This window comes from Strix aluco, chromosome 4 (assembly GCF_031877795.1).
Source record: "Strix aluco isolate bStrAlu1 chromosome 4, bStrAlu1.hap1, whole genome shotgun sequence".
In the NCBI taxonomy this organism is placed as follows: domain Eukaryota; kingdom Metazoa; phylum Chordata; class Aves; order Strigiformes; family Strigidae; genus Strix; species Strix aluco.
In genome coordinates this window covers 65,876,853-65,900,371 of record NC_133934.1, presented here as the reverse complement: position 1 = coordinate 65,900,371, position 23,519 = coordinate 65,876,853, and the positions used below count along the sequence as shown (strand labels likewise).

At 56.6% G+C, this 23,519-nt stretch overlaps 2 protein-coding genes across 4 annotated transcripts; both read right to left on the bottom strand.

Moving 5' to 3' along the window:
* Positions 1 to 729: 729 nt before the first annotated feature.
* GC (GC vitamin D binding protein) lies at positions 730 to 6,233 on the bottom strand. 2 transcript variants are annotated; one of them, XM_074821471.1, is made up of 13 exons: positions 6,125 to 6,233; positions 4,463 to 4,532; positions 3,887 to 4,019; positions 3,583 to 3,794; positions 3,037 to 3,169; positions 2,798 to 2,892; positions 2,359 to 2,488; positions 2,008 to 2,210; positions 1,656 to 1,788; positions 1,440 to 1,537; positions 1,116 to 1,248; positions 957 to 1,020; positions 730 to 824 (listed from the first exon to the last, which is right to left on the bottom strand). In XM_074821471.1, the coding sequence occupies exons 1-12, from the start codon at positions 6,231 to 6,233 to the stop codon at positions 967 to 969; spliced, it is 1,503 nt and encodes a 500-aa protein (XP_074677572.1). In that variant the 3' UTR covers positions 730 to 824; positions 957 to 966. The 2 variants fall into 2 exon arrangements, with proteins under 2 accessions (XP_074677572.1, XP_074677571.1); XM_074821470.1 differs by having other exon boundaries at positions 730 to 1,020.
* A 12,396-nt stretch (positions 6,234 to 18,629) lies between these two features.
* LOC141922333 (uncharacterized) lies at positions 18,630 to 20,510 on the bottom strand. 2 transcript variants are annotated; one of them, XM_074821467.1, is made up of 4 exons: positions 20,001 to 20,510; positions 19,706 to 19,921; positions 19,045 to 19,151; positions 18,630 to 18,887 (listed from the first exon to the last, which is right to left on the bottom strand). In XM_074821467.1, the coding sequence occupies exons 1-4, from the start codon at positions 20,320 to 20,322 to the stop codon at positions 18,768 to 18,770; spliced, it is 765 nt and encodes a 254-aa protein (XP_074677568.1). In that variant the 5' UTR covers positions 20,323 to 20,510; the 3' UTR covers positions 18,630 to 18,767. The 2 variants fall into 2 exon arrangements, with proteins under 2 accessions (XP_074677568.1, XP_074677570.1); XM_074821469.1 differs by lacking the exon at positions 19,045 to 19,151 and having other exon boundaries at positions 19,666 to 19,921.
* Between the last annotated feature and the right edge of the window lie 3,009 nt (positions 20,511 to 23,519).

The window sequence follows — 23,519 nt, the reverse complement described above, 5'->3', positions numbered from 1 at the left end:
CCTCTTGTGGAGTTTTTCCTTTCTGGATGGAGCCCCTCTGCCCCACTGGTAAGGCCACTGCTCCTTTTGTATCCCTTTATTTCCTTTATTGTTTTCCTTTGATCATCACTTCAGCTCATCCGTGTTTTATTGCCACAGCACAAGCTGTTTTAATTTGCTGGTTTATCTATGCACAGCAGAGCTCTGTGCCCTGAGGTATCATTATCTGCTTTCCTTGGTATATTTAGATCTTGTTCTCCTGTAAAATTGCCAAATTTGGGCTCAGGGGATTTTCCCGTTGTTTTCCCATGTGGGTTTGCCATCCTCCTACCTCCCAAGCCAGGGCTGCTTCGCCCACAGCACCCCAAAACTCAGCCGGTGCTTGGCAGGGCTGGGCTCAGCTTGGCAGGCAGGCAGGGAGGCTGCGGGAGTCTCATATGGGCAGGGGAGCAGGATTTGGGGTATGGAGCAGGGAAGTTTGGGCTGCAGGGGTGCCCAGAGGCCCCACCTTGGGTGATGGGCTAGTGCCTCCAGCTAGCTGAATATCCAAATACCCACAGAGCGCCATCTTTGGGAGCACTTGATGAGTGTTTTCGGTGTTCTTGATTAATTTTTTCAACCATTAGCTCCCAGGACTAAAGCAGGGATCTCTCCTCCTTTTCCTCCTGCCTGTAGAGCCAGGGCCATGCCCCTTCCCAGCCCTCCCCACTGCACTGGGGGTGCAGAAAACCTTTCCAGCAGCAGCGAGGGTGCTTTTTTAAGTCTTTTATTATGGCTGCAGGAATACATTGGTGGTGATGCTGGCAGGCGACAGGGAGCCATGGGCTCGGTGTCACGTTCCTCTCCTAGCACAAAGAAGAGCAGACGTCTGCAGGGCGTCCTCCAGCCGGCTTCCCTCATGCTCTTTTTCCATCCATGCATCGCTGGAGAAGTGGTCCCTGATGCTGGTGTGCCAGACCCCCGCCCCAGCTGCTCACCTCTAGGCACCTAACTCAGCAGGCAGGATCCCCCGTTGCATGCCTCTCCCAGCATTGAGCTCACCTGCAAACCAGGGAGGAAAAGAGCTGAGGGTCAGCCCCGGGGTGCAGGGGCTGGCCGCCAGCACGGCGCGGGGTGGTGTGGGGCCACAGCTTTACCTTGGATGCGCAGTAGAGGGGTGGTGAGTTATGGGAGCAGCAGGTAGAGGCGAAGTCGGCTCGCTGCTCCACCAACTGCCCCAGCAGCTCAGGGCCAGCCTCTGGCATCATCTGTGTCAAACTCTCCCGCAGCCTGCAGTGCAGGGACCCGAGGGCATTAAATTCCCGTGCGCATTTTCGGGGGGGGGAGCATGAGTGGATGTGTCATGCTTCCCCATATTTTGCTGCTATTTAGCCTCAAAACCACTGGCTCCATTCATGCACCCTCAAAATTTTGGCCAAATTCTGATTGCATCCAGTTTTGGGCAGGGGGCAAAGGCTTACCTCTTCTTGAAGTCGAGGAAATTTAACTCAGTGTACTGTCCGCAGAGCTGGTTGGCCTTTTCCAGGAAGCGGGGCAGCTCTTCTCCCATCTGCTGGCGCTGAGTGGCAGAGGATGTCTGTGAGCAGGCTGGGAAAAGCCTCTGTGGGGATTTTGGGTGACACAGGGCCAGGGTGGGAAGAGCAGGGTGAGACACCGGAGCCATCCCTGCCCCTCACCTTGCTGTCCAGGCAGGCGGAGGTGTCCTTGGCAGAGCAGCACTCCCCCCTGACTTTTTCACAGGCATCGTATAGTTTGCCAAGGAAGGTGTCGGGGACGCTGGTGTGTCTCCGTGCTAGCTCAAACAGGTACCTGGAGCAGGAAGAATGAGTCACCGTATGAGTTTTTACTACCAGTGCTGCTCAGCGTGGGATAGGGGCTGCTTTTCGCATCTTTGTGCAGCTCCTGGGGGCGACACTTCTGCGAGAAGAGAGGATGCTCCCCTGGTTATCCTAATAATAATCAAAGCATATAATGAAGACAAGGGAAGCAGGAAGGGTCAGACACTCAGCCAGCATGGGTACCGCTCACCTCTTGGCGTGGCGAGCCCCATCCTCACTGCACAGCTGCTTGTTCATTGGCTTCTGAGCCTCTGGCAGTTTGGGGGCGGGTGCTGGTGGCAAAGCCGAGATGCAGAAATAGTTTTGCATGAGGTTTGTCCCCTTGCAGCAGTCAGCAAACCTTTTGTCTCGGGCTGTCAGTGCACTGCAGACCTTGGCCGTGTGCTCCGATAGCTGCAGAGAGGGGAGCAGAGGGTGTGTGGGGTTTGGTATCCTGCCAGGCCTGGTGAGGCTGCGACCCCCTCACTGTGATGGGGTTCTCTCCCTAAGCCCCTGCTGTGACTTGGGATGTGGTTTTGGGGTGGGGTCCTGTCTCTCCTACCTTCTTCTGCATGCAGTCCTCAGCCACCGAGTCGCAGCACTCAGAAAACACCTCAGCAGCATCTTCTGCCAGGGGGAAAAGGTCCTCGAAGGAAGCACTGGGCATCTTCTGAGCAAGTGAGGTGAGGTAGCTGGGCAGGCACAAGGCATACAAGGGGCTTAGGGAGCTCAGCTCCCCTTCCCCTGCTAACAACTCAGAGAAGGGGTTTCGCCATGTAAAGGTGCGGGAGGGAGATAATGCGGAGCCACGGGGCTCACTCTGTGCCTCCACTATACACAGAGCATTCCCACAGGATGCTACAACACATCTTGTTTTTACATCTTAATTAAAATTTAGCTTTGTGAACGCTGCCTGAGAGCAGGATCCGCAGCTGGAAATAGGAACACACTCCCACCCTGACCCATGTTCAAGGAGAGAAAAGGCCATTTCCCCCTTTTACCTGAAAGTGACTTTGTCCTTCCCATACTCCGTGAAGCGGGAGCAAACCCGGTTTGACATCAGGGTGAGGAGGGAGAGGGTTTTCCTTTCCAGTTTCTGCCACAAAAAGAAGATGGAGGTGTCCTCCAAGGGAAATGCAAGCCTTTCCCAGCCACGTCTCCTTGGGCTGTCGGCATGGTTCTCACCCGACTCGCCAAGGAGCGAGGATGAGGATGAGCCCAGGGCTCCAAAGGGCCTCACCTCCTTCAGGAAGCAGGCAGTGGGTGCAGGGGAGATGCAGCAGGTAGAGACCATGGAGAGGAAGGTCCTGGTGGAGCCAAGGAGCACGGGCAGGGGCGCCTGGCCATAGCTGCTGGCGTACTCGTGGAGAAACCTGTGACGGAGGTGGGCTGAGAACACCTGGTACTCCGTGATCGGGTGCTCGGGTGCAGGAGATGTAGGGTTTTTGGGGTGTTAGGGGATGGGAGCCCTCTCCAGGTACCACCCCATGCTTCTGGCTTATTGTGCCAAGCCATCGCTCAGGCTGGTGGCCCTTCTCCAGCTGCTCGCACAGGCAATGGCACACCTCATCACATTGGTAAAATACTGTTCCTGGGGCTTGTGCAAATGCTGGACACCCCGACCTTTTACTCTGATGCACCGGTGGCCCCACAGCCATGATGGAAGTGGGGTGAGACCGAGAGAGGTTTGCTTGGTGAGCACTCAGACGTCAGCTGGCACCAGCACACACCTGGGCTCAACCAGGCATTATCGGCGAGACTGAGCACCATCCCCAGCCAGGCTTACCTGTCGGCAAAGTCCTTGGGGTCCTTTTTGAAGGCCTGGCAGAGCTCTTCGTTGGAGGGCTGGAGGTAGCGGGGCAGCTCCTGGGGCGGGTGCTGCAAGGCGGCCAGACACAGCTTCTGCTCCAGCCCCTCCTGGGCACAGCACCCAGCTGTGCCAGCGTGGGCTGGGAAAGGCGAGTCCTCACCGCATGATTTGGCTGACAGAGCTGAGGACTGTGGGAGGGAGAGGAGGTTACATGCCAGGGGCCATCCTGTCCACCCACTCCCAGTTTTGGGGTCCATCACCCAGTTTCGGTTGGACTCACCCCAGCATCATAGCAGGAGGGGTCAGCACCTTCAGCACAGCAGGTTTCAGCCAGGGAGACAATTTCGCCAACAAGGTGACTGATCTCCTCGAAGGTGGCATTGGAGAATTTTCTGCTGTTAGCGATAATGGTTCTGGGAGCAGGGAGCAAGGAGAGGATGAGCTGGTGGCATGTTTATCTCTCTTATAAAAAAAAAAAAATCACATTGCAGCACCATTCTGTCAAAACAAGTTTTACCACTGTCAGCTGGAGAGGAGCAGCTGCAGTGCTGCAAGAAATAGCAGCGTATTCCTTGGGAAACAGCCCGGAAAGACCCAGAGCAGGTATCAGGCTGGGGGTTGCCCTTTCCCAGGGGATCGTGGGCCATCTCTGTTAGAATTGCTAATTATTTAGGCATCTAATTGTTTTTGAGGAGTTCAACAATAAAGTAAACTTTTCTCCTGTTACAAGCCATTGGAGTCCTCATTTGCAGGGAGTGAATAAATCTTCTCCTTTCTAAGATTATTTTTATTTAATTTTTTGTGGTCTTGGCTTGCTGAGTGTCCTGGGAGGGCAAATACGGCAGGAGGTACCTACAGGGTTCGGAAGTTCTCCTTCCCCAGGGCCTTGAACTCCTGGCAGACTTTGTCCCGGACATAAGCTTTACCTGTAAGTGCAGAAAAAGGATTTGAGAGCAGGATTTGTGCCTTGGCTCACTTGGGTGCAGCCTGGGTAGTGGCCAGGGAGCTGGGACCCGGCAAGCCTGCATCTCCTGGGGCTGGGGTTTGGGAAAATGCTGGCTTTGCTTTCCCTGGCAGTACCACCTCTGATGCCCTCTCTTTGGGTGGCAATAGAGCTCATTTCCAGCAACCTTTCTCCTTGCAGAAAAAAACCCCAACAAAACAACAAAGCAGCATGACTCTGCTTAATTGAGTCTCCTACAGAAAATAACTTGGGTCTTTTGCTTTTTGCCAGGGAAAATGATCATTTGGGGAACTGCCTGTTCCCACTTGGCCCTCTATTTTGTTCTCACTTTCTGCTTTCCTCCCTGGTGGCAGCAGCAACGGCATGGGAATGAGAGATGCTACGCCACCACAAAATGCGGTCCAAAGTCTGCGGGGCTCTTGCTTTATTCCCTTGAGGATTGTTATTTTTTTATGCAGTTGCTTCTTTTCTCAAGTCAGACTTGGCCGTAGTCCCTGGAGAGATGCTGGCACGGTGCTGCAGACCAGCAAAAGCTGCTGCTCCAGCTCTGCAAAGAAGGGCAGGGGGAAAACCCTTCGCTGTAGCTGTGACAGCTACAGGTAAAACATTAGATGTGTTCACCCCTTGACCAAATGGATATTTCTGTGTGTTTGAAATGCGTGGTGTTGGTTTTTCTGGCAGGTTTTGGAGAGTGTAAAGGCTGGGAGCTCTGGAGACAGGAACCCAGAGATCAGGAACACCCAGCCATGAAGACATCCCCAGTGACTCTCATCCCTGGAAAAATGGCATTGATTTTTGCTACAAATGGCATTGGTTAGACTTTGGTACCGGCAGGGTAAATACTGATACCACTATTTACTGATATTACAGTGCAGAGCAGGGTCATCTCCCCAAAACTGAAGGGTTATGTGCTGTTACACTGAAGGTCACATTGTTTCAGTGGGAAAGAAAGGGTGAGGGGGCTTTTGCAAGGCTGGTAGCACCAGGTTAAAAAGAGGAAGCTATGGTAAAAGGCAATTCCCTTTCCTTGCAGGAACAGTGGCTATTGGTCCTGCTATAAGTGCCAACTTGTTGCATTTCTTTTTGTTTTCATAAAGTGGTGTAGGAGAAGTAAGTTTCAAGGGAGTTTTTTGGCAAGTGGGTGATTTTGGAGCTGTGAAGGCAGTAAGGGGTGGCACAGAGCATTGTTTCCATCTGAGGGATGGGTTTTACAGTGAAATGGTGCTTGTGAAGGGGGTCAGAAAATCTTGTTTTCCCTTGCAAAGGGAAGAAGCTGGGCCCTGTGACACTGTCCCCTCCTCCTCCCTCCGCCCCCAACCCCAGCCCAGACTCTTCCTCTCCCAGCTCCTCCAGCATCACCCCAAAGGGATGTCACGGGTGTCAAAACATCACCCCATGCCTTCCCTTTCCTCTCTCTGATTCCTACCGGGTGATTTGGGAGTGGGCTGGGGAGAGGGGAGGCCACTGAAAACCACCGGAGCTGATGGTCCCCAGCCTCATACCCCTCGTCCCCAGGGGAGAGCAAAGCCCCAGGCACGTGATAAATGCCCTTACCTCTGTGCTCGGCGTGCGTAGTGGCTAAAAGCAGCAGCAGGGCGAGAGCTGCCTTCATGTTGGGGCTGGTTTCCCTCCTCCTGCTGAAAAATGGCACTGGGAAACCCATCCTGGCTTTTATATGGATGGGTTGCCAATTACCAGGTGAATGATTAATCCCGTTGGTGGGGCAGAGGGCAAGCATCCTTGGCCTGCCTGCCACAGCCTGGGTGCCAGCGCCTCCAAAATCAGACTGATTTTAATCATTAACTCAGCAAAATGGGGATGCATTGCTGTGGGACCTCAGGCAGGGTCCTCCTGCCCATGATGGATGATGGGCGCAACATGAACGACAAGAGGAGATGTGCCAGGCAAAGTATCCCGTGCATCCCACAAGTGGCAAAGCCGTGTGTGGTCAGGCCAATAAATGGTCCTCCCAGCCCCATGTGAGGAAGGACCCCACACTTTTGGGGTGCAAGCAGACCAAATTGTCCCAGGGTAGTGATTAGGTGGGGACAACTGCTCTGTGAGGAGATGGTGGCCTGATGCAGTTCCCTGCTCCGCTGTGATCATGTTGCACAGATGCTGGGTCAGGGTGACTCCCACCCAAAATGACCGATAGCCGGGGGTTGTACATGCAGGTGCCCAAAAGTTTGCTGCTTTCTGAGATCATGAACTTCTTTTTCCCCTCCTTGGGCTGGCAGCAGAGCCCCCCGAGAGCTGCAGCAGAAGGGGCGGCGGGTGCTGTATGTGGCACAGCAAGGTGCTCAGGCTCAGGGAAAGAGGGACCGTGGAGCCACCAAGGTCAGAGCAGCTTATTTATTCAGCCTTTGGAAGGCAGACGGCGGGCATCATGACCCGAGACTGCTGAAAAATAAATATATAGCAAATACCACCTCAGGTTACTGGTGTTTGCTGAAGCAACTGGCTCCTCTTGGGTGGCTTCCTGTGGGCGGACAGACCGATGCCACCTGGGGCTTTTTAAGAGCTCAGTCGTGACTAGAGCAGCCAGATCTTAAATATCTCTTTCGCCAGGCAAGAATACAGAGAGTTTGCAGCTGTTTTGGGGCAAGTGGCATGTGAGATGGCTGCTGCTAGTCTTGGGCCACTCTCCAAATCTTGCAGTGGTGAGCTTGTTTCTTGGGACAGTTCTGCAATAGTTGTGGTCTAGAGGTGGCTCTGGGTTAAAACAGAGGTGACCAGGGCTTGTGTGCACCTCCAGATGTGTGGAGAAGTGAGTTTTCTTGCTTTTGCTGGGACTAAAGGTGCTTTTCCCCTGTGAGCAGCCCCACCTAGGTGTATGTGCCAGCTGAGATGCTCTTCAGTACAGTGGCAATGTTTTCAGATCTGGGGAATAATAAAACCAGAAGCAGCAGCATACTGTGGATACTCGGAAGGATTCAGGGCCATTAGAGGTCAGAGGTGGGTTTGATTACACTGTGCTTGTGGAAGCAATCTGGGTAATGGGCTATTTGGGTATAAACACAGATATTTGGTCTCTTTTGTGACTACCCTGTATGAATCAAGCTGTAATTTCCCAGAAACTTGCTGTTGAGTCGCCACCTATTCAGCCTGTTTTGAACAAAAACTTGTGTATGGCTTAAACCAGATGGAAGATAATTGCTTGTAAAATCACTGCAATCTAGGGGGATGCATAACAGCTCATCAGGATGTGAAAAATTATGAAAACTGGTGGTGTGCTAGGCTGAAACTAGCCAGCCCTCCTTCCTCAGGCATGGCAGCGACCTCCTGCCTGTGTCCTGCCCCAAATTTGCTCCTCTGGGATCCCGCTTCATCATCCCACTGCGCCTGCGTCATCTGGGATTTGGGTTCTGCACTGTGCCTCTCCTTAACACAGTAAGAGGGGGATGGGTGTGCTCACCTGTCCTTGGGTGCTTCTATAAGGTGTGTGTGTATAATGATGCCCGATTACAGGAGGTGTGCATATGTCAGGTATGTATATAAGATGCCCCATATATGATGTTCCCCTGTCTCTAGTCTCATGTTTTCAGCAAGGGAAGTTAATTATAGAATCACAGAATGGTTTGGGTTGCAAGGGACCTTAAAGATCATCTAGTTCCAACCCCTCTGCCATGGGCAGGGACACCTTCCACTAGACTAGGTTGAAGAATTAGAGAGGGGAAAATCCAAGCGAGGCCAAGAAACACATCAGAAAATACCCAAGCGTAAACATAAACACCCACCTAATGTAATGAAATGCTGTATATTTTCCAGGAAGGTGGTCCTGCCTCTTGTCCTTGCTCAGCAGCAGCTCAGATCGTGCCTGCCTGCTCACCCTGCGCAGTGACAAGGGCAGGATTTTGGAGGTAGATCCTTTCAAACTGCTTGCACCACAGTCCTTGTCAGGCATAATAATTAATGAGACACCAGGCTGGGTCTCCTGGCGCACACCAGTGCCAGCACACTGGTGCTGGTCCATGCCTCCGAGTCTCCTTCCCCAAGAAACCATCCCATGAGTGTGGGCAGCATCGATGAACCCCTCCGTGCCAGGGTGTTAAACACTGGGGGATCGGCAGTGTCCAACACCGCTGGGAAATGTTGTCTGTTATCCTGGGAAGCTCAGCTCCACAGAGGGCCTCAGCAAAGTTGTACAGCATCAGGGTAAATTCCTGCCCCTGCAGCTGCTGGGTTGGGGTCTCTGGCTTGGGGCGGGGGGGGGGGGGGGGGGGGGGGGGGCGGACCTACGAGCACATTGGCTGAGCCCAAGGGTGCTGGGAGCATTGTAGAGCTCTGAGGGATCTCCTTAGAGCTAAGCTAAGCTTTCCATTTACCCCCTGAAAAATGAAAGTTCAAGTGATTGTCTTCTAGTGTCCAAAGTCAAACCTGGAAATAGGAAAAAATCCATCCAAAATTGTTGCTGGACCTGCCTGGAGAGTGCATTGCAGAGAGGGAAGCAGGTCTGGAGGGATGGAAGGATGGAAATCCAACCACTGCATTGTGTCCCAGACCCCAAATATGCCCAGCCTCTGTGCACACTGTGCCCTGGGCAAAGCTGCCTGGCCCCGGTGTCTCCACTCCTCTCGAGGCCGACAAACCTGACCCCTCCCCAGAGCAGCCCCAGCTTCAGCACTCGAGGCTTTTGTTTCTGGAGTGGTTGGTTTGTGCGGTTTGGGGGTTTTTTGGGGGGGTTGGGTTTTTTTAGGCTAGGGTTTTGCTGGATCGGTTTTGCTGCTTCACCGGCTTTTCTTTTTCCCCCAGCTGCTCATGAGGGTGACAGGTGGGTATGCTCTTCATGCTGTTCATTTCACTTCTTTTGCACCTCTACTTTTTATGTTTGTGCTTTATTTTGTGCTTTTTTATTATTTTTCTTTTTTATTTTTTTATTTTTTTATTTTTTTCCCTTTTGTAATCAATTGTTTCTGTGTTTTTCCTCCCCCCCCCCCCCCCCCCGGGTTTTTTTTTTTCCTTTTTTCCTCTTTTTTATCTTTTTTATTTTTTATCTGTTTCCCCGGCTTTTTATTTTTGTCTTTTATTCCTTTTATTCCTCTCTTTTTTCCTTCCCACCCCTTTTTTCCCCTTTTTTCCTTTCTTTAAATTCTTTCTTTTTTTTTATTTCTTTTTTTTTTTCTCTCTGTTTTGCTCCGGGTCTCTCCCAGCAGCTGGGGCAGCCCCACAGCTGTGGGCACTCCCGGGCAAATGGGAAAAGACCCGCATCCTGGAGGGGATGTGATAGTGGGTGTGAGCGCATTTGGGCAGTGGGGGTGCAGGGAGGAGGCTGGGTGTTGTTTAGCCCCCCAGGGTGTAGAGAAGCTGTGGTGGGTTTGGGTTTTGCTGCTGCCCTCCCTTGCCCTGAGCTGTCTGAAGCCCCAGGCCAGGGAGCTGGCTGAAGCCTGCAGCCATCCCCGGGGCAGCAGGTCCCCAGTAATAGCTTTGGGGGTTCCCATGCTGTTTGTGGGGAGCCCCCCTTGCCCCACTGTGGGGCTGGAGCTGCCAGCTTGGCTGTGCTGTTGGCTGGCAGCCCCTGAGAGGGGCTGTGAGGAGCCCAGCCATACCAAGAAGACCAGCCCTGGTCTGTGTGTTTGTGCCCTGACATCACTGTGAGCATCCCCAGTGCTGGCTGGGCTTCTGCTGCACTGAAGGATCTCGCCCTGGGGCACCTGAGGCCCAAGGCTGTGTGCTGGGGCTGTGGGACCAGCACCTTGCTCTTGGTGTTTGCAACGGAAAGCATCCTGTCGTGCCAGCCAACACAATGTGAGGGCAGCCATTTGCCCAGCAGACAGTGAATCTGGCGAGATGCTCACCGCTCAGGATGGAAGGCCCTGCCCCAGGAAGCACTTGGCAGCACCAGCCCTGGCCTCCAGCCCTGGGATGCTCTTTTGGCATGTTGCACTCCAGCTGCTAGTCAGCCATGACAGATTTTCCTACAGGACCCCCTGGCATTGCACTGAGGATCTGTGGGACCAGGGACATGCTGGGACTGGCTGGGCTGCCACCACTCACCCCATTGGGATCCACCCAGAGAAGGGTCCAGGGGAGTCACACAGCGCCAGGGGTCCCTGCCGCCGCTGCAGAGACCTCGAGATGTTCATAGCACAGGAGAGTTTATTGTCCCTCCTCTGCGCTCTCCAACACACTCGTGCTTTGCTGGCACTGTGAGCCTGGGCACCCCCAGCCCAAAGCAGGGTAAAGCTTTTTCTTTAGGGGTGATGGGGCTTTCCCTGTGTGGATGGGGAGCACAGACCTGCAGCCAGCACTCAAAAATTAGGCATCTGGTGAGTAGCTGCCTAAATTCTTCATTAATTACAGCAGTAGCCTCTCAGGGCTGATTTCTAGGCTCTCCCCAGCTGTGGGTGGCTCTCCTGAGCTGCCCAGGACTCAGCCCAGGTGCTGGGGGTGGGCTGGGCTTTGGGGAGGGGCCCTTCTGCTCCCCAGCACTGCTGCAGCCCCTGGGAGAGTGACAGCCCCATTGCTCCTGAGCACGGTAAGGAGTCAGGCGTGAGCTTGGGGGGCTGCCCTGTGCCCCTGCGGCAGGACACAGGGTGCCACTGCCCTTCACCAGCCCAACTTCTGCCTTGCTGGGGACTGCTGTGCCTTGGTGATGTGCTTCTCTGAGTGATTTAAAAAAAAAAAAAAATACATTAAAGCTAGCTTGTTAAGTAGTGTGAGGGAATTGGCAAAAGCCAAACCTAGGCAAGCAGCCAGAGTGGAGTTAGCATTGCACGAAGGCTACGGAAGTTTATGTGTGTGTTTGTAGATGTGTGTAGATGTGGGATGGTGTGATGGGAAGTAAGGTGCGGAGTTTGCTTAACCCTGCTCAGGGAAGATGGAGCACATCTGTGTCTCTTTGCTGAGAGGAGTGCTGCTTCAGGCTTGAAATGCAGAAAGGGCTCTATTCATTAGCTATGTAAACTCAGGCCATATGAAACACCCCACCAAGCCAAACCAAGAGCCCCTCAGCTCGCTGCCGGCCTCTGATCGAGCTGTGGGTGACTCGGGGCTGGGGGCTGTTGCCAGCTGGGAGGTGGGTATGGGGTGGGTTGGGCACGACAGCGTCTGCCTCCCAAACCTCGACCGTCTCTCCAGGAAACCAGTTGATTTCTCTTCTCTTATTGCTGGCAAAAGAACAAAGCCAACTGGACTGATCCAGTGGCTTAGCTGGGACAGGTTGGCGTAGGGAAAACGGCGCTGTGTGGCAACTGGAAATGAAGAGCCGCTGGCCGTGTCTGTGCCCGTGGCTGGCATCATCTGGAGATGGGGCTGCTGGGTTGTATTTCACTTGGTACCAATGCCGGTGACCCAGCATGCTGTGTGGGTCGAGTTTGTACCTGGTTTTGCTGCTTTGGGCTCTCTGTAATAATAATGTTGTATGGAATAAAGCTTGTGCCGCATTCCTGGAGCTGGTGCTGCCTCTGATGGATGGAGAGCAGCTTCTCCCAGGAAGCAGTGGGATGGGTTTCCCTGCCCACAGAGCTGCCTGGGGCAGCAGCACCAGCCTCCCAGGAGGGCTGCAGCAGCTGCATTGAGTGACGGTGAATAATGTCATTGCTAAAATAATTCAGATAAATGCATCCAAAGGCAATCAAGAGTCACTCCCGCTTTGTTTGCCTGCCGGCGATTGCATGTGGGTTTTCCATGGAAAGCCCAGAGGTGTGTGTGCCCCTGTTTGGGAAATCAAGCTGGATGGGGGGGAGGTTTATGGCACAAAGGGCTAAAGGGCAGCAAAAGCCCCCTGTGATCTCCCTGCCCAGCCTGGCATGGGGTACAACCTGGGGCTTTCTTTCCTCTGTCCTTTTCCATGTTACGCCCTCATCTCCAACCTCTCCCTCAGCCCGTCTGGGCTGGTGTCAATCTCCCCCTCACCCGCCTGGCACCCATGGGTGGGGATCAGCCCGGTTGCTCCTGACCCCGGGAAATGCCTCCCCACCCTCAGCAGGGATATGGAGCTGTGGGCCACGATGGAGCAGGGAGAAACAGGAGCGACTTCTGCTCCCGGAGAGGGTTTTGAGGCAGCGCCTGCAGTGCTGCCACCCCGTTATGGGCTGGGCTTTGGGACGTTTTGTTGCTCTCCCTTCTGGGAAAGGATTGCTTCTGGTAGCTGGGATTCTGACACTGACACACTCAGATGGATTTAAAAAATAATTGAACAGTGATAAAGAACAACAGGGAAGAGGCAGACGTGTCCCCCTTGCAGGGGGCTGCTTAAATCGTGCCCCTCGGCGCGTGTCGCTGCCAGAAGCAGCAAAGCAGCCAGCAGAGGGGCAGTCGGGGGGAGCTGGTCACCATTTCCCAGTTCCAGTGGATGCCACTGCCTTTGCAACTGGTTGGCTCCCACAAACAGCAGCTCTGAAGCTGGTGCCAGCAGAGACCCCTCCTGACCAGAGCATCGCTCTGATTTCGGGGTGCTGCTGTTCACTTGCCTGGGTGCTGTGGGGGCAGTGGGAGGGCAGAGCCGGCAGGGCAATGGGCAGCCTCCCAGCTCCCAGGGGGGTGTCCCAGCAGAGAAACCCCCAAAGCCCCTTCCAGGCATGTTCCTCATAAAAGTAAATAGCTGGGGGTGTATCGTCCCACTCAGGGGCTTTGCTCAAGGTCCAAACCTTTCTCTCCCCACGCTCAAGTTCCCCTTTCCCCCTCCCCAGTGGCTGCACTGGTGGGATTTATCTCACCAGGCTCAGGCTGAAACAAGGTGAAGCGGTTTCTCCCAGCAAGCTGGTTTAGGCTGAGCCTATGGAAAATCCCATGGCCATGCAGCACAGCTAAACTGCGCTCAGCCCCGACTCCCGGTGCTGCTGGGAGTGCTCTGTGCCACGACAGCATCCTCCCTGATCCCCGGAGCATCTCCTCCTCCTCTGGTTTCCAGACTTTCAGCCTCCTTTAGGCAGCCATTTCAACCTCCATTGTAAAGCAGCAGGTAGCAGCCTCTGCTGAGTCTTTCGGAGCCAGAGGTGACACATGTGATGTGTGTTCAAAGCTGCGTCATCATACTGCTCACCTGTAATGGCAGCTTTTCTATAGCTCCAACATGCAACACAGGCATTAATCTATAGGTGTTTTGTGCAGGGTAGAATTTCTCCTTGACGCAGGTAGAGATGAGAGCTGTTTTGTGGCTCCTGCAGTGAAAAGAGCATCCAAATTGAACGGCGCCTGCTTTGCCACGCGCGCCCGTAAAACCGGGCAATGCCCCCGGCAGACAGCAGTGATGCTCGCGCCAGCTCGGCCTCATTTCTTCAAGGGTGACGCACAGAAAAGCGGCGTCATTCTTGCTGCTGTGTCCCCAGGTGTCAGTCCCTGCTGATGGGGAGATGGAGAGATGAGCAACAGGGTTGTGCCTGCACAGCTGTTTGGCCAGACACCCCCGTGCCCTGTGCTGTAGGGCGGGAGGGGACGGGCAGAAGGCAGGCTGGGCTTTGCAGCAGGCGATGCAGGGCTTATGCATGGCAAAACACTTGGCTTTGGTGCTGGCCCTGCCCATGAGATGAGGCTCTGGCTGGACCGTGGGCAGGAGCATCCCCGAGGTGCCTGTGAGATGAGGCTCTGGCTGCAGGAGGCTCCGGAAGGTCCCGCTCTGTGCCTTGCACCTCTGTAACGCGTTGGCCTCTGTTGCCGTGTGGATCTGGCCTCCAGCCTGCTGGGCCAGGCTCATCTTGGCAGCTCCACGCTCGTTTTCCTGGCGGCTGCAGCCCGGCTGGCCACAGGGTCGGGGTCTCCCCCAGGCTGAGGGAGAAGAACAGACCCAGAGTATTTACCCACATCCTTGCTGCCTTCGGTGTTGCTTTTCCGACGGAAACCTGGAATAATTGCTGTTTTCTGCACACACCTGCATTTCCAAATGGGCAGGAGCTGTAACCTGCCTGGCTGATGGCTGAGCTGAACCAGCAGCAACCCCCAGCCAGAGCTGCAGCTGAGCACTTCCCAGCTTGGTTTTTTCCAGTCCATTCCAAGATTTTGTGCTTATGGGCATCTGCTCAGGGGACACAGACTCCCCTCCTGGCTGAGCTCTTGTCATGTGGGTTTTTGCAGTGCCAGTGCCAGGCTGGGGCATCCCTTGCTCTTGGTGCCACCAGCCCTGGCTTTGCTCGGCCTGTCATTGCCCAGCAAGGGACAGTGGCTCCCCGAGGCCCCAGGACAGGAGCCCGCAGCACAGGGCCACAAGAGCCCCACGGCCCTCACTGCCGGGTGCTGGCTGCCATGAGATTTGGTCACATTCAGCCTGTGGCCCGAGTTGGTGGGGGCTCACCTCATCGGGAGGAGACCTCCCAAAAAAGGGAGACAGAGTCTTTGCTAAAGCTGGAAGCAGCCATCGAGTTGCAAAGAGAGCAGGGAGTTGAAGAGAAAGCAATTAATTACACTTGAAATTGGTGCAGAGGAGAAGCCTCTCCTAAGTGCTACAGCTGAGTTTAAATGAGAACAACTGAGTAGCCCTGATTGAAACCAATGTAAAAACCAGTTTTGGGGGTTTTTTGGACTTGGCACGTCCCCACTGACCCCCCCTGCTTTATGTGTTTTGCCTGAAGAGCAAGGAAAGAGAAGTGGAAATGAGAGTGGGGACGGTGACTCAAGCCGCTGATGTGGCCTCTCTTCCCGTGTTGGCCTCTTGTGGTGGTAGGAAGGATGCGCTTGTGTGAAAGGCTGATTTCTTACACTGAAAGGGTGGGGTTTATTAGTGTTAACAGGGAAAAACCCTTATTTCCTGACCAACCTGGAATGGTTTGAGTTTTCCAAGGCACATGAGAACCTCCTTTTGTTTCCTGGGCTGCATTTGGTTGCTGGATAAAGGAAAGCATCACAACTATTGTATTGTATTGTATTGTATTGTATTGTATTGTATTGTATTGTATTCTATTCTATTCTATTCTATTCTATTCCAGACCTGAGCTGTCAGTGTCAAGAATGACGCCATAAATGTGATTTAGAGTCTCAGTACTGTCCCTTATACATGATTAGATGTGGAGAAAGCTGTTTGAGAAAATCAGCACCTCAACCCAAAGCCCATGTGCGTTGTGGTGTCATGAATAAGCTGCTTATTTTTCCCCCCCCTCAGGTGCTGCTGACCCTGTACCACAGGAGCAGCTTTGGGCTCAGACAGAAGCCGTGCCGGGCGCCAGGCTGGGCTCAGGGTTGCTGTGGGGGGTGTAGAGCAGAGCGTGAGCCCCCGGCTGCCTGGGTCAGTGTGGGCAAGGGGCTGGAGAGCCGGGGCTGTGGGTCGTGTTGGGTCTGTGGGCACTGGCCAGGGGATGGTTTGGGGCTCCAAGACTGGCCCACAGGGGCTGGGGCTCAGTGGAGCCAGGGCTGGGCCTGGGAGGAGGGATCCAGCCCCAGACAGGTGCTGTGGTGCCAAGAGCAAGCCTTGAGGCCTTGAGACAGAGCCCAGGTCCTGTGTGGTGGAGCTTGAAACCAGGCTCACTGAGCCAGTTCTGGTGTACAGAGCCCAAGTCCTGCGTTTGGCAGACTCAGACCTGGGCTCAGTGGCTGGTTTGGGACTCATAAACAGTGAATCCCGTGGGGTCTGGGGCTCAGGCACAGAGTTGAGGCAGTTAGTTACACATGCTCAGGTCTTGGAAACAGAGACTAAGTCCTGCGTGTTTGGGGCTTGAAACCAGGCTCATTTGGTCAGTTTAAGGCTCAGAAACAGAGCCTAAAGCAGTCCTGCGTTTTGCAGACTCAGAACTGTGCTTAGTGGCTGGTCTGGGGATTAGGCACACAGAGTTGAGACAGTTACACATGTTCAAGTCTGGAAACAGACTAAGTGCTGCATTTTGGGGGCTTGAAACCAGGCTCATTTGGCCACATTTAGAGTTTAAAAACAAGGATTGAATCCTGCATTTTGCAGGTGCAGAACTGGGCTCATAGTGAGTGAATCCCATGGGGTTTGGGCTCAGGCACATGGACTTGACCCCATTTCACATGCTGAGGTCTTGGAAAGAAAGACTAAAAGTTTTGTTTTGCAGCACAAAACCAGAAACTGAAAGTCCTGTTTTTGCGGGGCTTGAAACTAGGCTCATTTGGCCAGGTTTAGAGTTTAAGAAGAGAAAGTAAGTCTAGGGCTCAAGCACACAGGAGTTGAGACAGTTACACATGTTCAAGTCCGGAAACAGAGACTAAGTGCTGTGTTTTGGGGACTCAAAACAAAGCTCCTTTGCCCAGATTTAGGGCTCAGAAACAGAGTCTAAGTCATGTGTGTTGAGGGTCTTGAAAGCAGGGTCACCAAGCAAGACTAAATGTTGCATTTGGGGGGCTTGAAACAGAGACCAAGTCCTGGGTGTTTGGGCTCAGAGACTAAGTCCTGTGTTTTGGGGTTCAAAACAAGGCTCCTGTGGCCAATGGAGAACCAAGAAAGAGCTTAGTGCTGTGTTTTGGCGCTTGAAACTAGGTTTATAGGCCAGTTTAAGCCTCAGAAACAGACACCAAGTCATATGCTTGGGACCTTGAAGCAGAGCCCACACCCGACGTGCTCAGGCACAGAGAGGGCTTCCCGGGCTGTTTCGCTGGGTCCCGGGGCGAGGCTGGGCTGCCACCCCCCACCCCGCCGGCCATCGCCGCCTTCACCCTGCGCCTGCTCGGAGGCGCCGCCGTTATTCCGTGGCCGCGGCACCGGCAGAGCCCCGGCTCCCCCCACCGCCGCCGCCAAGGCGAGGCCGTGCCCGGAGCCCCAGCGGGGCAGCCCCCGCCCGGGCAGGCAGCAGCCGCGGGCAGGAGCGGGCAGCGCGGGACTTGGGTCCCGGGACCCGGCCCCGGAGCGCGGCTCCTCCTGCCTGCGGCACCGGGACAGAGGCAGCGAGGCCGGACTCGGGAACCGCGCGTGAGGCCGGTCCCGGTCCCGGCGCTGCCGCATTTCTCCGGGCCGGGCCCCACTCACCCGGGGAGGCGCGGACACCACCCAGTCCGCTCCCAGCAGCGCCGAGAGGCCCCCACGCCCGCGAGGGCGGGCACCGACCCAACCCCCAGCCCCCGCCTCACCGCCCCGGGGCTCTGCATGACCCCAGCAGAGGCCCCCAGGCTGCACACAACGCTGCAGCCCCGCGTACCGGCAACATCAGCCGCCGCCGCAGCCGGTGCTGGCGTCCTTCTGGCGGCAGAAGAGGCGGTGCGTGCGCGGGGCGGGGCGCGAAGGGGCGTGTCCCCAGTGCGCGTGCGCGGGGCGGGGCCTGGCACAGGTGTGAGGGGCGTGTCCCAATGCGCGTGCGCGGGGCGGGGCCCGAGACAGGTGCGGCGAGTGGGCGCGTCCCCAGCGCGCGTGCGCGGGGCGGGCCCGACCTCATTTGAGTCCCCGCGGCCGCGTCTGAGCCCTCAGTGGGTTCCTGCCCGTGGCGGCGGCGTCCGCTCCGGGCTTCCCCCGGTGGGGCCAGGTGAGACGAGGGGAGCCCGGGCCGGGAGCACGGGGCCGGCAGGCGGGGCCGGGGCCGCGACACCGGAGCGGAGGCCCGAGGGCAGCTGCCGGTTGCCGGCCGCGCTGCCGGCGGCTCCACGGAGGAGCCGGCGGGTCTCGGGGCGCCGGGGAATAAAGCCCGGAGGGCCGGAGCCCGGCGCCGCCCGGCCTCAGCAGAGCCGCTCGCGGTCACCCGGGGCCGGGCCCGCCCCGCGGGTCCCCCCGGCCCGTTCCCAAGCACCGCCCGCCCCCGCCGGGGCTCCCGGGCCCGTCCCGCCGCCACACGTGGGTCTGGGGGGGGTCGGGGATCAGCCGCGGGGTATTGGGGACTCGAACCCTTGGGCCAGTTCGGGGTGACAGCAGCAGAGACTGAGCGGGGGCTGCTGGAAGAGGTGGCCGCCGGCTCGGGCCTGTCCTGGGGCTCGGAGCAGGCCCAGGGGGGTGGTTTGGGGCTCAGGGCTGGGCCCAGTCGTGGGTTTTCCCAGAGCAGGAGCTGGGCTGGGGAGATGGGAACGAGCTCAGGGGGCTCCAGAGGGAGGGTAACTCCTGGGTTTGGGGTGGGGGGCAGGAAGGGGCGTGGGCAGGGTGCATAGGCCCCCACCGGAGGTGGGGGTCGGGTCACATTGGTCCCCAAAGCCAGGGAGGCTGGCATGCACCAGGCAGAATTAAATGTCTGGGGCAAAAGGCACTTTTCACACCATCTTTGTGTGTCCAACTCTTTATTCAAGGGGTGTACAAGCACCAGAATAGTCATTGAACAATAAACACAAACTAATTAGTCAACATGTGTACAGTCATGACAGTGATTGATTTACGACCTTGCCAAAAGCCAAGGTTGTTTTAACAAGCACAAGCTGTCATGGCTGGAGATGGAAACCAGCTGGGGCCACAACCAAACTGGAACTGAAGACAAGCTGGAGACCCAATTGCACTGGAGATGAAAACGAGCTGCAGCCAGACCTGAAAAAAACAGGTAGAGAAACAATGACCTGAAGCTACAGACAAACTGGAGCTGTTCACAGGCTGGACCAGAAACAACCAACCTGTGAATGAGCTGGAGCTGTCCAGGAGCCCAAAACAAGAAACCAGCCAAACAAATGGGGCCCAAACAACCAACCTGAAGCCGTGCTGTGCTGGAGCTGTGCAGTCCCTGCAGCATCTCCAGGCAGGTGCAGGCAGCCTGGCTTCTTCCTGGGGCTCCTCTGTCTGTCCGTCCATCCATCCCTGAGCAGGGGGATGTTGGACAATCAGCTCCTGGCAGCGCAGCCCGGCCCAAAGAGCCCCCAGAGCTGCTGCACTGCAAACCCTGCTATTTCTTGGGCACTGGCAGCTCTGCCCGACCCCTCAGAAGCAGCAACCCAGTACTGCACACCTAAGATGGGAGGGGAGGGTGAAACGGGGACAGGACACCAGAAACGTCCCACTTCTCCTCGGAAGAGCGGGCAAGAGCCAGGATCTGGCTAAAAACCCACCTGCCCTGCGCAGCAGCAGCGGCTGCACAGACCAACCACAGCAGCCCCAGACTGGGAACAGGGCTGGCACCACACCAGTGCCAGCAGGGTCTGGGCCAAACCCCAACAGTGCCCGCTCCCAACGCCCCTCACAGCCATGGTCCCGCAAAACATGCGGCCTTCCTGCCATGGGCCCCATGGGGAGCTCTGCCAGGGGATGGCACCCCCCTTCCCCATCCCTCAGCCAGCCCTGGGAGCTGAGCATCCCGGTCCCACCACTCGGCCACCGCCCAGGGACACTCACCCCACCAGGCACATGCACCTCGCCTGGTGCCAGGATGAGCCTTCCCCACACATTGTTGGCACAGGCACGGCCACGCAGCATCGCCGGGGCCACCAACACCTCCCAAGGGACCGGCAGCACCAGGACAGCTGCTGCTCCCTGTGCCTGGCCAGGCCAGCTTTGCCCTCTCACTGATGGGGCTGCAGGAGACACTGCGGGTCCCTGGAGAGGCCTCTGCTCGCACTGCAGCACGTTTTTAGCTGAAAAAGAAGTTTTTAGGTAAAACCACAGCTTCAAACAGAGCTCAGAGCCGCCCCAAGGCCCTGCCACGGGATCGACCTAATGCTGCCAGCTCCAGTCCTTGGGCATCTGCCTGTGCAGATGATGCCGGGCAGGGCTGAAGGGCTGAGACCCAGTGGAAACCAGTCCCCGCTGGTCTGAGCTCTCCCCAGCTCTGGCAGAGCCAGTGCCAGGCTGGAGGGGCCTGTCCTGCCGGCAGTTGCTCCGAGAAAGAGCTGTGAAGAAGAAACCAGCCGGTGCCTGCAGCAGGAGGAGGGAACCCAGCGGCAGGAGGGGGCACCCCAGGAGATCCCCAGCGCTGCAGAGTCCCCTTCTCCCCCAGCACACACGGCTGGCAGCCAGGCCCAGGAGCCGCCGGCATCCTAGAGCAGGGATTGATCCCATGGGGGAAATGGGGAGCTGCCAGGGACCCCCAGCCCCACAGGCCGAGCTGCAGCCACTGCCCCCCCGAGAGAGGATTCCAGAGGGCTGGTGCTGAAACCCACCAGGAAAGTCACTGGGCCCCAGCCAGGCACTGGGAGGGGTTCAAACCACATCAGAGGGGCTGGGATACCAGCATTACCTCTTGGCATCCCTTATCCTTCAGGGACAGCTCTCAGCTTCCACGAAGCCAAGTCCTTATGTCCAGGGCCGGGTTGTCCTTTAGGTTGTTTTCTTCAGTGTGAACACTGCCTGCGCCTCCAGTGAACTCCACCACCCCATCACGTTGCGGTGCAGAACGGGAACTAGTACAGAGCAGCAAAGTTAATAAGTTTTCATATGATAAAACCCAACTGATGCCATCACTAGGGAAGGGTGTTTTCTTAACACCCCCTGGGCAGGGGGCACGGGCAGCACACGCCACTGCCAGAGCCGCCCCCATGGCTGCCCCCGAGGCCGCTCCAAGCGAGTCCTGCAGGGAGATGTCAGCCCCTGGGACTTTGGCCCAGGGACCTGTGGTAGCCCCAGGCCCCCAGGAGCTCCACTCCCCTCTCCCGTGCCCCGAGGAAAGTCACCGCAGCAGCCACCAAAGTCCCCACTTACCAGTAGTGGGAGCAGCCATGGCGTCAGCCAGTTCCACTGAGCCACAGCTGCCCCGACGCTGGTGGCCCTGTGAGCGAGAAGCCCTCGTGCCCAGCACACAACAGAGTCCCACAGAGCTGCCAGAGCACAGGCAGCATGGCGATGGCAGCCAGGAGACAGCACGGCCAACAGCCAGCGCTGCGCCTGGCCACGGTCACTCATGGGCTCCTGGCAGAAACCCAGCAGCTGAGAGAATGCAGGGCCAGGCAGATGGACGGGAAGGGCTCAGAGAAGGACATGGGACAATAAAACACTCTGTTTTCAGGGGGAAGAAAGAAAAGCATGGTAAAAATCAATGCACAAATACAACAACTGCTGCACCAAGTCAAAACTTTAACCTTTAAGATTAAGTTTTAACTTCACATCTTAACCTTAACCCGTGCCTAGCAACCACACACAGGGGACTGGTAAACTGCTGTTCAAACACATCAGCTAATAAACTGCATTAAAAAAAAGGAAATAAAAATGCACATGACGACACCCTGAAACTCACCAGAACTCCTGCAGAAAGGCTGTTCTCATTTGGGTGACCTGAAGAACCACGGCAGCAGTTCTGGTCCCAGCCCCACTGCCTCCAGCAGCTCAGGGGACCTGACCCCCTCCAGCCCTGCCCAGAACCAGCTGCAGCTCTTGGGGTTTTGAAGGAAGAAACAAAAACTGTTCTTCCAAGTAACTGCCAACACCTGAAGCTGAGAACCAGAAGAAACTGCAGACAAACCCAGGCAGCAGAAGGCAGGTGGAGCCAATACAGGTGCCTCCAGCTCCTCCTGCCTCCTGTTACTCACAGTGATCAGGGTAGTAACAAGCATCTTGTCTCGGTTTCCCCTCTTTGGAGAACCCCAGGAAATTCAGGCAGTCCACCAGCCATCCAGTCTGGGGGTTTGGATGCCAAGACCATGCCCTGGTGTCCAGGGAACGCCCCGCCGGTGCAGCCCAAACCATCCTGGCCTGGCCGGGGCTGGAAATGGGTGCAGCCCAGAGCAGTCGAGGTCAAACGTCTCACTCTGGGATCGTGGCAAATCCAGCAGTACTGCCATTACACGGGGACCAGAAAACCTGCACCAAAAATGCATTAACTCACTAAAGCAGTCCTCAGACAGGGCTCCCAGCACTGCTGCAGAGCCTGCACCCACCCGCGTCCACCAGCCCCTGAGAGCCCCCAAACCCCCCCATCCCTGATCCCGCACGGGGGGACACCCGTGTCCGGGCCCGCGGCCCCCGCGGGGACGTGCAACGGCAGCGGCTCCCTGCGAGGCGGCATCTGCGCACGGGGACCCTGCACCCCCGGGCTGAGCCCCACATCCTCATATCACAGCCAGGCCCCGACACCCTCTAAGCTCCAACTCGGGGGGAGCCCCAACGCCCCCCACCACGGACACCCCCTCAGACCCAGCCTGGGTCCCCCCCAGCCCAAGCCGTGGCCGGGCCCAATGACCCTCCGGCCCTGCCTAGGCCCCGTTCCCCCCTCACCGCAGCCGGGCACGGCCTCCGCTAGGGGCACGGCGGGACCCCCAGGTCACTCGGAGACGGGCTCCGACGGTCCCTCTCCAGGCAGGGTGTCTTTCTCCACTCCCCCCCACGCCCGCCGTGACCCCCGGCCCGGCCGGTACCTGCGCCCGCCGCCTCGCAGCGCGCCGCCCCTGTCCTGTCCTGTCCTGTCCTGTCCTGTCCTGTCCTGTCCTGTCCTGTCCTGTCCTGTCCTGTCCGGCCCGCGGCGGCGCCCCCTGGCGGCGGCGAGCGGTACTGCGCGCCGGGGCATATTGAAGCCCCGGGAGCGGGTCGTCCGGGCCCTCGCCGACCAATCAGCGGTGCCGGCGCTTCAGTGGAACAGCCAATAGCGAGGCGGCGCGGGAGCGGTCCCCTCCCTCCGGTGACGCCGCCTAGCGGAGGGAAAGCAGCGGCGGCGCGGGGCCGCAGGCCGGGCCGGCTCCCTCGGCCCGGCTTTGGTCAGTGACCCCATTTCTGTCAGATTTTTTAAAGCGTCCTCTGACGTGACTTGCCCCTGCCCGGCGGCTGCGCACACAAAGCAGGCCCTCTCCCCAAAGTTCTCTAATCCTCCGCATTTCAATGGGAAGGCAGAAAGCAAACCAGAGCGCAGGCTCGTCAGAGCACCGTCCAGCCCCTCCGTCCTGTCCAGCTGTGAGGGCACCAAACAGCCTAAAAAGTGCGTTGGATACCAGCATCCTGTAGAACTAACCTGGCACGTGCAAATCCTTTTTGTAACGGAGCCTAACTTCATGTTAACAGACACAAAACCAGACTAAGGATTGGTGTTTCAAACCTGACAGCCTTTAGTCAACCACTACCTGCTGGAGGGACCTCTGAGGTTGTTGCAAAGAGACCTGACACATACATTGCTTCCAGGTACCCCCTTTCAATGCCCATTACTGGTAGTAGGAGTAATGTACAGTGGCAAGCTGGAGGAAGGAGACAAAATGTGACATTTTGAAACACTTGGGAGTGGAGAGCAGAGGAGATCCGAGCTTCCACTTCTCT